The 13,840-nt window shown below is 44.3% G+C and overlaps 1 protein-coding gene across 1 annotated transcript in view; it reads left to right on the forward strand.

Annotated features, from left to right (window-relative positions):
* Positions 1-13,840, forward strand: part of mfsd8l1 (major facilitator superfamily domain containing 8-like 1) — a 66,891-nt gene that overhangs the window by 16,799 nt on the left and 36,252 nt on the right. Inside the window, 2 exon segments of the mRNA XM_085990246.1 lie at positions 2,161-2,346; positions 3,449-3,511. Coding sequence (XP_085846372.1) covers positions 2,161-2,346; positions 3,449-3,511 — 249 coding nt within the window.

The following is a 13,840-nucleotide window of genomic DNA, read 5'->3' on the forward strand; positions in this document are numbered from 1 at the left end:
TCGGTTCTTTAATAAATCTCCATATATTTTTAGAATTGCCTCACGTCTTCTGTATCAATAACTCGCAATCTCAATCTCTACACTCTTTGGTGAAGAGTTACAGAATTCTGAAGGAGTCCTATGGACCCTCATAATATCCGGGACGTTACAGTGTAGCTAAACTTATTAAAAGCGCTATCTGGAGGACGGTAACATTCTCTGGTTGTTCCTTTCCTTTAGGGAGAGATAGCCTGGATCTTTAGACTCAATTAAGTGTCTTTAGGATTCGGCTACCTCAAACTTTAGTTGAAAGTGAACATCTGAGAAATACGCCTGATCTGGGATAGCCCCAAAGGGGCTAGGACTAGTAAATATCCCTTCAGTTTAAAAAAAAAGAGATTTATTAAAAGAACCGACATGCAATTTACAGTTGGTGAATCAGTCAATCGCAACATTAACATTTCTAAAAAGAGAAATACTATCTTATTATTAACAGAATCTTACTTTTTAAAATTAACTTCACTACAGTATTACAGTTCTTAAATTTTCTATACAGGATATCCATCAATATCAAATACTTTTGATCTCCGAGGTACAAAGAGTTGTAGACCACAGAGTCGCCTCTGTAGCCGAGAATCGCTTTGCCCGATTAAAGCGAGTTTGATATCCCATTTGAGACTTCAATATTTATACCCTTTTTCAGTGGTATTTCCTTTAAAGTTTCTGCTGATGCAAGTTAATTATCCCTATTCATCTTTCTGCTGACCTTTGCAATTCTTACTGCTACATCAGCCTGCAATATTCCAGAATCTTGTCTTTCTCCAGGTGTGCTGGGTCAACCATATAAAACGGTGTGAAGGGCAGGTGTTCCTTATTTTATGTCATCTTTACGAGGGCAGATGTTCCTTATGTTATGTGCCATCTTTACGAAGTTTAAATTAAAACACCTTATCCAGGGTGAACCATTGTTTTTGTTCCCAAAAGTCAGCCTGTCGGAGCCATGCACCTTCTGTTTCAATAAGGTTATTTATTCAGGGTCAACAACTGTCTTATCAATAGCCAGAATTCTTTCATAGTTAGGTTTCTAAATTTCCAAACCCAGTTTGTCATGTTTTAATAAGGCCAGAACTCTTTCATAAGATAGTGTATTTTTCTAAATAGGTTATATGGCTTATTCCTTCACAAGAGGACAACCGTTCCCATTGACAGAAGGGTTGAGAACCAGAGGACACAGATTTAAGGTGATTGGCAAAAGAACCAAAGGCAATGTAAGAAAAAACATTTTTATGCAGCGAGCGGTTAAGATCTGGAATGTACTGCCTGAAAGGGTGATGGGGGCAGATTCAACCACGGCTTTCAAAAGGGAGTTGGATAAGCATCTGAAGGAAAGAAATTTGTAGGGCTACGGGGAAAGTGCTCTTGCAGAGAGCTGGCATGGGCTTGATGGGCTGAATGGCCTTCTTCCGTGCTGTAACCATTCTATGATTCTAACCCCTGACTGACTTTAGAAATTACACATTAAAATAAAAAAACAGGCTCTAAATTGCAATCTAAAAGGACAATTTAACTTTGACTTCAACCAATGTTTACTTCGAAGCAATTGGATTTTGTTGACATTAAAGGGACACAGCTTCACCTTAGTAGCAGAATAATTACACTATATATACATATTGCTGAAACAAATGATAGAATTTAACATGAGCAATACTAGTCGTCGTACGTATCCTCACACTGTTCCCTTTGGGGAACTGTATGAAGTGGTGGAAAGATTTCTGGCCGCGATTAACACTCCTTCCGTGACCGTAACCATCTTCGTACCAGCCATTAGGGTGGTTAGTCCTATGGCGGGAGGGTTTTACGGGCTCCCACAACCCATACGAGGGGTGGGGGCCACCCACACCCACGGACGCAAGTATCCCGCTGGATGTCAACCCAGAATTTAGAGCTGGAGCTCCGACTCCACTTGCCGGGACTGTCTGGAGCGGGGTTCGAAACCCTACGCCTTCTGGCCCAGCGGCGGGGATGCTACCGCTACGCCAAAAGCCCACTCCTAGCAATACTAGTGGAGGTGCATTGGTATTCCTAAATTTAAGTTACAGTTCTGAAAATGTAACCCAGGTGTAACGAGGCATAATTTAAGCTGTAATCTGAATTTTTTTTTCTTTTTTACTGTTGTTTCAGCTGTAATACTTCCAACAATCTGGGCATACCTTCAGACTCTTCATGCTGAACCTTATTTTCTGGGTTTGGGACTATCTGCATTCAGTTTTAGTGGGCTGATTGCAGGCCCTATCTTTGGACATGTGTCGGACAAAATACAGAGGACAAAATCAATCATATTACTTGCTAATTTATTTGAGATTGCAGGTAAGTCAACTCTACCTGCCCTCTCTAAAGGCACTGCTCCTTGTCTTATCTGTACCAATTTGTGTAACAGTAACTTGTAAAACAGTCATTTCATGGTGAATGCTGAATCACTTGAAATGTTCAAAAAGTAAATAATGGAAAGTATAAGGATGTGGCATTTCTGGGGAAGAGGGGAGATGGGATCAAGTGGGCTGAATTTTAGCGCACAAACGTGTGGGTTGTGTTCAGATGATAAAATTTAAAAAATAAGACCTCCAACCCGCCCACTTCTGGGTTTTATGGAGGTGGGAAATGGGCCGGGCAGCCAACCCGCTCCCAGGAGGCAAGTTGACAATTTTAATGAGGCAGGTAGCCTCTGATTTAACCTGATTTGAAGGTTTTACAGTGGGCGGGCGAGTTTCCCAGACCTCGGGGGAAACCTGGCATCTGAAGTTATGTGAAGACAGCTGCGGGGAGAAGGCAATTGCCTTCACAGCACTACTTGCGGGCCAGGAAAACCAGGAGTGCTTGACCCCCGCCCCCCGGTGAAGTTAACTCCACAGCATTCAGGGAATCCCGGACTTCCGGTCCCATCCAAAACTCTGCCCTCTGCCTACTTAACCCGCCCTTATTAATATCCAGGTTATTGTCTCTTGAATCCAGATGGGAAGTCGACAGGGACATGAGGCCCGGTGGTTAAAATCGCAGTGGCATCATTCTGCCCTTGGCAGGTGGAAATCTACCTGAAACCAGTTGGTTCCTGCCAGAAGCCCGCTTTGCTATTAAATCCACTTCGTAGTCTTATTTTAAAAAACAAATTGCTAAAAATACTCCTCTGGTCAGTTAATACCTGAAAGAGAATGACTTGTTAACATTTTGGGTGACACCCTTCATCAGAACAGACATGGTTTAGGACTATCCTCCTGACAAAGGAGTCCACTCAAAACATTTACCTGTCCTTTTCTCTATCTAATGCTGACTTACCAGTTGTGTACCTCTGGCATTTTCTTATCTTTTTATACAGACTATTTTGATGATTTGTGATCAAGAAAAAATATGATATTCAGATATAGTAATGTTGATAATTTCAATTTTTTGGGATTAAAAAAGACTTTGTTTTTAGGCAACTTTATGTACTTCATGGGGTATTCAAAATGGTTACTACTTGGCAGTCGGCTTGTAGCAGGTAAGATCAAATTACCAACAGCTGTATTATTGTGAGGAAAACTTTCCTTCATTGATCCTATAATAATGACACAAAATTTGTGATTCTGTTTTATTTGAAATAAGCTGTTGTGATATATGTCTTAGTCTCCTTCACCCCTCCCCCTAAATTAAAAAAAAAAAGTACCAATGAAGCATATTATTGCAACATCATTGGTTTTGCAGGGCAAGGTGTCACATTTAAATAAGTAGGAGGAAATGCACAGATTGCAGGACCCACTTAAGTATAAAATAATTAATTTGGGAGTTGACCTTTTTATAACTGCCAAATCTGGATGTGATGAGCTTAGTAAAATGTAACTGCAGACAGTTTCTCCAACAATACTGTATTATTTGGTGCCATTTATATTGCGAAACTGCTTCAAGAAGCGATTCTGCATAATTATCTGGGGAAGGTACAGTCAAAAGACTATATTGTCTCTAGGGACAGCCTTCAGAGGCATCTCCTGGATCAGTACTGCCCCCTTACTTACTATGCTGTTTTGGAAGTTGGGGCTTCTGTTAACAGCAATAAAAGATAAAAGCAGCATTTAGCCCTAAAATTCTGCTGCATTCAAGGCACTAAATCATACTGACAGTATTGAACCTGAATTTATTTGAGCACTGTTCTTGGGATTTATAAAGATGATGATTTTGAAATGAACATGCTGAAGGATGGGAGCCACTGGAGGGCAGCAAGGAAAGGGGCGATGACTGAGTCAAATTCAGTATTGGATAGGATGTAGGTGACAGAGGTATGATGAATCGGAGTTCATATACCATTGGATCTCAGAAGGCTGGCTAGGAACACTTTGGAACAGTTGAACCTGAAGAAAGCATAAGCATTGACGAGAGTGGGGTTGATAGAGACATAGATGACTAATATTCCGGAAGTGGAAGGTGTTCTTGGGGATGATATTGGATCTGAACTTTAGCTCAGAGATGGAGCACGGTTGAGTTCAGTCTGAGCAAGAAATCAGGGAAAGGATAGAATTGGTCTTGGGAATGGAATTTTTAGGGAATGGTGAACTAAATAGTATATAGTCCCAAATAGGTCTTGGAATTATAGAATGTATATATCGGTGATTTGGAAGTGTGAATAGAGACAAAACTCTCAACTTTCCAATAATAAAGGTGGGGGGCCGTGTAGGCTGCAAACAATCAAGAGTAGGCTGATCAGTTACAGCGGGATCTATATAGATTGGACTGAGGAATGGCAAATGAAATTTGGCGTCAACAATTACAAAGTGATAAGACAGGGAAGAAAAATAAACATTGAAACTATAAACTAAATGGTGTTCATTTACAGTATACTACAGAAGAAAAAAATAGGCTTATTACTGGAGAGAATATTGGATATAGTACAAAAAATAATTTGCGGCTATTGGTGCACCCCTTGTTGAAACCATCTTCACTGGTAAAAATCAAATTGGATCTTCGGTTGTATAGTGCAAGGAGTAGGACACCAAGCACATCTTATACAGGATGTTTGGTCGATCCCCATCTGAAGTACTGTGCGCAGATCTTATCACCATATTACAGGAGCGATTTCATGGCACTGGAAAAGATGCAGCAAAAGGTTACCCATCTGAAACCGGGCATCAGACGCCTGAGCTACAAGGCAAAACTATAGAAGCTGAGCTTGTCTATACTAGAGAAGAGAAGAATGAAATGGGATCTTACTGAGGAGTTCCAGATCCTTAAGGATATCAAGAAGTTCAACCTGGAGAAACTGTTTACCATGGTTCCAAGAACAAGAATGAAGGGCCATGGGATGAAGCTTAAGAGGGAAAGTAATGGACAGATCACATCTAACTATTTCACAAAGAATGTGATGAATGAACTGCAGAGTGAGACAATTGAAGCTGATTACCTCAGTAATTTTACAATGGTGTTAGAGAGGTAATTCGCAAGAAAATCAATTGAGGGATATAGATATTGAACTGTGTATTTTGTTCTTGAACTCAGGCAAGCCAGATGGATTGAAAGGAGGTCTTTACTGGTCCTGTACATGTCCATATTGCTAATGGAATAGCACAGAAACAAATTGGCCTATCAAGTCTGTGTGGTGTTGCTCTTCAAAGGAGCAACCAAGCTTATTACCACAATTAGAAACATAGAACATAGAAAAATAGAAGCAAGAGCAGGCCCTTCGAGCCTGCTCCACCATTCAATATGATCATGGCTGATCCTCTATCTCAATACCATATTCCTGCTCTCTCCCCATATCCCTTGATGCCTTTTGTGCCTAGAAATCTATCTATCTCTTTCTTAAATATATTCAGTGACTTTGCCTCCGCAGCCTTCTGTGGTAGAGAATTCCACAGGTTCACCACCCTCCTGAGTGAAGAAATTTCTCCTCATCTCAGTCCTAAATGTCCTATCCTGAGACCCCTCGTTCTCGACCCCCCCAGCCAGGGGAAACAACCTCCCTGCATCCAGTCTGTCTAGCCCTGTCAGAATTTTATATGTTTCAATGAGATCCCCTCTCATTCTTCTAAACTCTAGTGAATACAGGCCTAGTCGACCCAATCTCTCCTCATACGACAGTCCTACCATCCCAGGAATCAGTCTGGTGAACCTTCGCTGCACTCCCTCTATGGCAAGTATATCCTTTCCTAGGTAAGGAGACCAAAACTGCACACACTACTCCAGGTGTGGTCTCACCAAGGCCCTGCATAACTGTAGTAAGACATCCTTGCTCCTGTACTCAAATCCTCTTGCAACAAAGGCCAACGTACCATTTGCCTTCCTAACTGCTTGCTGCACCTGCATGTTTGCTTTCAGTGCCTGGTGTACAAGGACACCCAGGTCCCTTTGTACATCAGCATTTCCCATTTAAATAATACTCTACCTTTCTGTTTTTCCTACCGAAGTGGATAACTTCACATTTATCCATGTTATACTGCATCTGCCATGTATTTGCCCACTCACTCGACTTGTCTAAATCGCCTTGAAGCCTCTTTGCATCCTCCTCACAACTCACAATCCCACCTAGTTTTGTGTCATCAGCAAACTTGGAAATATTACATTTGGTTCCCTTATCCAAATCATTGATATATATTGTGAATAGCTGGGGCCCAAGCACTGATCCCTGCGGTACCCCACTAGTCAATGCCTGCCACCCTGAAAAAGACCCATTTATTCCTACTCTCTGTTTCCTGTCTGTTAACCAATTTTCAATCCATGCCGAAATGGCCTCTATCTGCACTGTAGATTCTGTGATTCTGTGATTACCCCCAATCCCATGTTCTTTAATTTTGCACACTAGCCTCTTATGTGGGACTTTATCAAAGGCCTTCTGAATATCCAAATACACCACATCCACTGGTTCTCCCTTATCTATTCTACTAGTTACATCCTCAAAAAACTCCAGTAGGTTTGTCAAACACAATTTCCCTTTCATAAATCTATGTTGACTTTGTCTAATCCTGTCGATATTTTCTAAGTGTCCTGTTATCACATCCTTTATAATAGACTCTAGCTTTTTCCCCACTGCTGATGTTAGGCTAACCGGTCTGTAGTTCCCTGTTTTCTCTCTTTTTTAAATAGTCGGGTTACATTTGTCACCCTCCAATCTGCAGGAACTGTTCCCTAATCTATGGAATTTTGGAAGATGACAACCAATGCATCCACTATTTCCATGGCTACCTCTTTTATTACTCTGAGATGCAGATTATCAGGCCCTGGGGATTTATCAGCTTTCAGTCCCATTAATTTCTCCAGCACTTTTTTTTACTAATAATTTATTTTAATTCCTCCTTACTAGACCCTTGGTTCCCTAGCATTTCTGGGAAGTTATTTGTGTCCTCTTCCGTGAAGACAGAACCAAAGTATTTGTTTAATTGCTCTGCCATTTCCTTGTTCCCCATTATAAATTCTCCCGTTTCTGACTGTAAAGGACCTACATTTGTCTTCACTAATCTTTTTCTTTTTACGTACTTTTTTAGAAGCTTTTACAATCTGCTTTTATGTTCCTTGCATGTTTTCTCTCATTCTATTTTTCCCCTCTTAATCAATCTCTTAGTCCTTTTTTGCTGAACTCTAAGCTGTTCCCAATCCTCAGGCTTGCTACTTTTTCTGGCAACTTTATATGACTCCTCTTTGGATCTAATACTATCCTTAATTTCTTTTGTTAGCCATGGTTGGGCCACTTTTCCTTTGTGTTTTTGTGCCAGAAAGGAGTGTATAACTGTTGCAATTCATGCATTCGTTCCTTAAATGTTAGCCATTGCCTATCCACCATCATGCCTTTTTTAATGAAGCTCCCCGATCTATCATAGCCAACTCCCACTTCATACCATTGTAGTTTCCTTTGTTTAGATTTAGGACCCTAGTTTCGGATTGGACTTCTTCACTTTCCATTTTAATGAAGAATTCTATCATGTTATGGTTACTCTTCCCTAAAGGACCCCTCACAACAAGATTATTAATTAACCTCTTCTCATTGCACAATACCTAATCTAGGCTTGCCTGTTCCCTAGTTGGCTCCTCAACGTACTGGTCTAAAAAACCATCTCGTATACACTCCAGGAATTCATCCTCCACAGTATTATTGCTAATTTGGTTTGGCCAGTCTTTTTGTAGATTAAAGTCGATCATGATTACTGTAGTACCCTTGTTACATGCATTTCTAATTTCCTGTTTGATGCCATCCCCTACATTACCACTACTGTTTGGAGGCCTATAGACAACTCCCACCAATGTTTTCTGCCCCATGGTGCTTCTTAGCTCCACCCAGACTAATTCTACATCTTGATTTTCTGAGCCAATATCCTTTCTCACTATTGCTCTGATATAATCCTTTACAAACAACGCCACCCCACCTCCTTTTCGCCTGTCCTTCCTAAATACTGAATATCCTTGGATATTCAGCTCCCAACCTTGGTCACCCTGCAGCCGTAATTTCAATTATATCGTATCCATTTACATCTATTTGTGCTGTTAATTCGTCTACTGTGGCGGTACCACCGGTTGTCCTGTAAGGGGTTTTAGATTGCAGAGGTTTCTCTCTCTAGAGGCCTCTGTCTCTTGCACAGTAAAACCTTGAGTGGTTCTGATGTGCCTCAATAAATCCGAGACTCAATGTTAGCGGAACAAAACAAGGCTTTTATTAACTTAGAAGGTAACACACAGCGGAGAGGTATCTTCCATCCAGAGGTCTGCTGTACTGGATGTGAGGCAGGCTGGGCCTGCTTACATAGGGGCCAGGTATGGGCGGAGCCCTACACACAATACAATACAATGGTGAGGAAACGGAACTGAGGTAAGGGAAATGAAACTGAAACCAAACCACAGTCACAGGCAGAGAATACCGATGAGTGATGAATGGCATATTTCATCACAGGTTCGACCCACCCTCCCCTTAGATTCTATACTCTGGACTTTGGGGCAGGAACTACAATGTAGAGAAAACTCTTGTAGACCAAGTTTGATGAAACAAAATGAAATTTTAGTGCATAAGGAAAATTAAATCAAATGCAAGCAGATAAGAGAGTACATGGGTGGGAAGAACACAAACAAATCATAACGACACAATACTAACTAAGGCAAATACAGGCATCTTATACTCTATAAAAATCATCATGAAATAAGGAAACACACGGAACATCGAGGGACAACAACTCATGTTAATTGTACCCTTAAGTCCACCCCCTTCAACCTATCTAGATCTGATTGTGAAGGGCCAGAAACATGCTCACCAAACCAACTAGGAAGTACCAGGTTTTGAAAACAAGTCTGGGTTTTGATCCCTTCAGGCGTCCCGTCTCCTCGTGGATCGTGGAACCCCAGCGAGCTGCGCCACACCGCTCTCCTGAGGTGGGGGTCGGGGGCGGCTGGACACCAGCTGCTTCTGTTGTTTTATTTTGTCTCTTCTCCCGAGCCGGGAGAGGGCCTCTCGTTTTCGTCAACGGCCCGGGGTTGGTCGATGATCTCCCGATGTTTTACCCCGGGGCGGGATGCCGGCTCGAACGGTCTTCTTGATGGCGGCTTAGTCTTCTTCTTCCTCCGATGGTGGAGAGGAGTTCGTTGATCTTCTCCCAAACCAGCTCCTCTTTACCCAGCTCAAAAGCTGGACCGGCTGCCAACGCTCCAAGGCTGAGCTCGAAAGGCTGGGGCTCACCTCACCGCTCCGAAGAAGCTCCGACTCCACTCCAACTCAACCAACCGTCGAATTCAACTGCTCAACAACTGTCGAATTCCACTTCAACTGCCCGAATTCCTACCCCAGTCTTCCAATTATACTTTTCCTTCAGAAGCTTCCACTTCCTGCCCAAAATCAGGTTAGTCTTTGTTTAACTTTTGGCGGGCTGGGAGCACAGCGGGGTAGTTATTATATTTTAAAATATTTTAGATGGCTGGTAAAGACCCATCTCTGGTCTGGAATGACCTTCATTGTTTTTAATGTCCTACTGATCTCGTTATCTAGTCCTTGGTGCTATTCTCATGAATATGAAATTGTCCCCTTTTGTCTGGGTCAACATTTAGATGGCCTCTGTCTCCAGGCCAATCTTGACTGAATCTGCATCTAATCCATATGTATATGTGGGTGTCTGGTTTCGTTCTCTCAGAAACGGCTTCCAGAACTTACTGTGGGTTGAATCCACAAAGCTGTCTGAGGATTCGCAGGAACCATTTAAAAATGTCCCAATAAGCCGGTCACGTGGTATGGCGGCCATTTTGTATGCCCCTTTTTCTGGGCTGCTTTTAAAACAGTCTTTAAAAATCATGGCCTCTTCTGCCATTTGACCCTTTATAATATAAAGTTCAATTTTGCGAATCCTACAGTCCCTTACTAACTATGTACATAATTCACTTTAACCTAACTAGTTTGTATGTAACTTACCTGTTTGGGTCGTTGCCCCTTTTAAGAGGCGACCTAACGCGCGGACGTCACGCAGCACGTGACGCACATGTGCCGGCCACGGGCCTGGCTCAGCCTTCCATGGCGGCTGCCGGCACAGCCCGACCTACCGCGACTTCGGCCGCATCAGCCAGCCGACGTGAGCGACGCGAGCTCCCGCGGCAAGCGCTGGCCCAGTTCGGCCTCCAGCTCCCGCGCTCGCGACTTCGGCCTCAACGGCCAGCCTCAGTGCCGGGTAAACGCGCTGACCTATCGGCGCGGGTCACATGACCGCCCCAAGCACGGGCGAACGCGCTAACGTCACGACGCGGTCACGTGACACCCGAAGCGCAGGAAAACGCAGCCAAGCATGATGACTTGGTCGTCGTGGCGTCCCCGCTGGGGAAAGACCTACTTCACAGTGCTCCTGCATCCAGCCGCCTTACCTGCTGTATTTCGTCTGTTCTTGTAAATAAACAACTTCTAGATTGTTCTCCTCAAGTCGAACTCGATTATTTAGTAGGCATTCGTCCAATACCTGCTGAGGTCAACCCGAATTCCTACAATTGATGACCAATGACGTGAGTACGGGAGCTCATCAATTCCTACACTATAATTGGTGACCCCGTATCCGGGAATGATTTTCATGGAAGCAACGCACAGCCTGAACCTCATCTTCACAGAAGACGACCGACGAACAGCCGACGAACACCAATTCCTACATTGGCGACCCCTGCCTTTGCGAAGGTATTCGCAAAGGAAGCGCAGCCTGGAGGTGATCCCGTTTTTCACGAACAAAACTCAGCCGGACCCCGATTTTTTTTGTGAACAATTTTCACAAAAGAAGCACGCCATGGAAGCACCAGCCATTCCGCTGTCGCTACCGCAAGTCAGGGAGAAACAACCGCCCTCGTGCTTTGTAAAGGTAGAAGCCCCGTTCGACGAGAACATCGATGCGGCGCAGACCACGCACTTGCTTACGGTCTCCGTATTCGACTTTTCTACCGCCACACGGATCGTCCGCCTCTACGTCCCACGCAACAGCAAGTATAAATCTAATAAGTTCTTTAATGCAGGAAGCAGACAAAATACAGCAGGTAAGTGAGATGGTTGCAGGAGCGCCGTAGAGTAGGTCTTTCCCCAGTGAGGACTCACAACCACGAGGATGCGCACCATGAGGACCCATCCCTCGTGAAAAATGAAGACTCGTTCCCCGCCGACGACGCACCAGCCCGTCAGCCTGCTGGTTGTGTTACCTACCACACTTTTCGGCGAGAAAGAGAAGCGTGCCGCCTTCTTTGCAGTTTTTCCACTAAAGTCAACTACAACTAGGAGTGTTGCCACCCTCCAGGCAGAGTTAACCCCTACCGAAAGCAACAACAACCCAGACCGTTGCCGCCCTTTCTCCAGTTTTCTCCTTAACAAACGCAAACATCGAGGACGGGTCCAAGGGGCATCCCGCGGCCGCGATCGGCCACATGAAAGTTGTTGTCCTCACCGATCACTGATCAACGCAGCAATTTTTCACCCTCAGTAGTGTTATCGTCGTAGCACTATGGCACGCACCGTTCCGTGCATTTCAGCCTCCCGAAGAGTTCGCTCACCTGTCGGCGAGTTCATCGACCTTCTGGATCGCTCGTTTGGCTTTCCGGCAGGGTTCGTCAGAACAAGGACTTGTTCAAACATCAACAGAGCGATCGTCCGCGTCCGCCCAACCTGACTGTCACTCTGACAAGGCCTGCTGTTTCGCACGTTTCCATGTTCCTTTGCCTGACGGATACGTTTTATTCGCCACGATGTGCGTAAGGATCCGCTCACGACCAGCATCTTTAGACTTCGCCCGCCAAGTCCACCAGCTCGTCAGACCATCTCATCTTTGGACTTTCGTTAAAGCGAATTCTGGGGGGGCGCATGTGGCGGTACCACCGGTTGTCCCTTACTAACTATGTACATAATTCACTTTAACCTAACTAGTTTGTATGTAACTTACCTGTTTGGGCTGTTGCCCCTTAGGCGACCTAACGCACTGATGTCACGCATCACGTGATGCATGCGCGCCGGCCACAGGCCCGGCTTGGCCTTCCATGGTGCCCGCCGGCACAGCCCGGCCTACCGCGACTTCGGCCGCATCGGCTAGCCGACGTGAGCAACGCGATCTCCCGCTCCCGCGGCAGGCGCTGGCCCAGCTCGGCCTCCAGCTCCCGCGCTCGCGATTTCGGCCTCAACGGCCAGCCTCAGTGCCAGGTAAATGCGCCGATGTATCGGCGCGGGTCACGTGACCGCCCCAAGCGCGGGCGAATGCGCTAACGTCATGACGCGGTCACATGACACCCGAAGCGCGGGAAAACACAGCCAAGCGTGATGACGTCATCACGCTCTCCACAGGACTGCGGACTCCGTCCTTGTGGCGTCCCCGCTGGAGAAAGACCTACTTCACAGTGCTCCTGGATCCAGCCGCCTTACCTGCTGTATTTCATCTGTTCTTGTAAATAAACAACTTCTAGATTGTTCTCCTGAAGTCGAAATTCGATTATTTAGTAGGCATTCGTCCAATACCTGCTGAGGTCAACCCGAATTCCTACACTACCTTATTATGAATGCTTCGTGCATTCAGATACCGTGCCTTTTAGATTTCTCTCTTTAACATTTTTAGTCAGCGTAACTTTTTTTTGCACTATGGCCCTATTTGTTTTATTACCATGTTTTTCTTACCCGGACACACTTTCTGCTTGCTTTCCATGCCCTTTAACATTCCTCTTCAATCAACTCTCTAATTCTCTTGTAAAACAGTCCAAAGTTCTGCTTCAACAATAGTTTGTGGAAGAGAATTTGGAATTTAGAACCTTTTATGTACATGTAAGATTTTTTTTTAGCCTCCCTTTTAATTATTTTTTAATTATTTTTAAATACGTGCTCTCATTACTATCTTACCAAGCAATGGAATAAATAATCTCATTGCTATTTACTTTATCATCAGTGAAGACCACCATCAGGTCATAAGAATATCAGAAAGGAGCAGGAGTAGGCCATTTGGCCCTTCGAGCCTGCTCCGCCATTCAATAAGATCATGGCTGATCTTCTACCTCATCTCCACTTTCCTGCACTATCCCCCTATCCCTTGATTCCCTTAATATTCAAAAATCTATCTGTCTTGAATATACTCAACGACTGAGCCTCCACAGCCCTCTAGGGTAGAGAATTCCAAAGAGTCCCCACCCTCCTGAGTGAAGAAATTTCTCCTCATCTCAGTCCTAAATGGCTGACCCCTTATTTTAGACTGTGACCCCTGGTTCTAGACTCCCCAGCCAGGGGAAACATCTACCCTGTCAAGCCCTGTGAGAATTTTGTATGTTTCAATGAGATCACCTCTCATTCTTCTAAACTCCAGAGAATATAAGCTTAGTCTACTCAATCTCTCCTCATAGGACAATCCCCCCATCTCAGGAACCAGTCTGGTGAACCTTCGTT

The sequence above is a fragment of the Somniosus microcephalus genome, chromosome 6, assembly GCF_052327205.1.
Source record: "Somniosus microcephalus isolate GS21.2 chromosome 6, FLI_Smic_1.0, whole genome shotgun sequence".
NCBI lineage: Eukaryota > Metazoa > Chordata > Chondrichthyes > Squaliformes > Somniosidae > Somniosus > Somniosus microcephalus.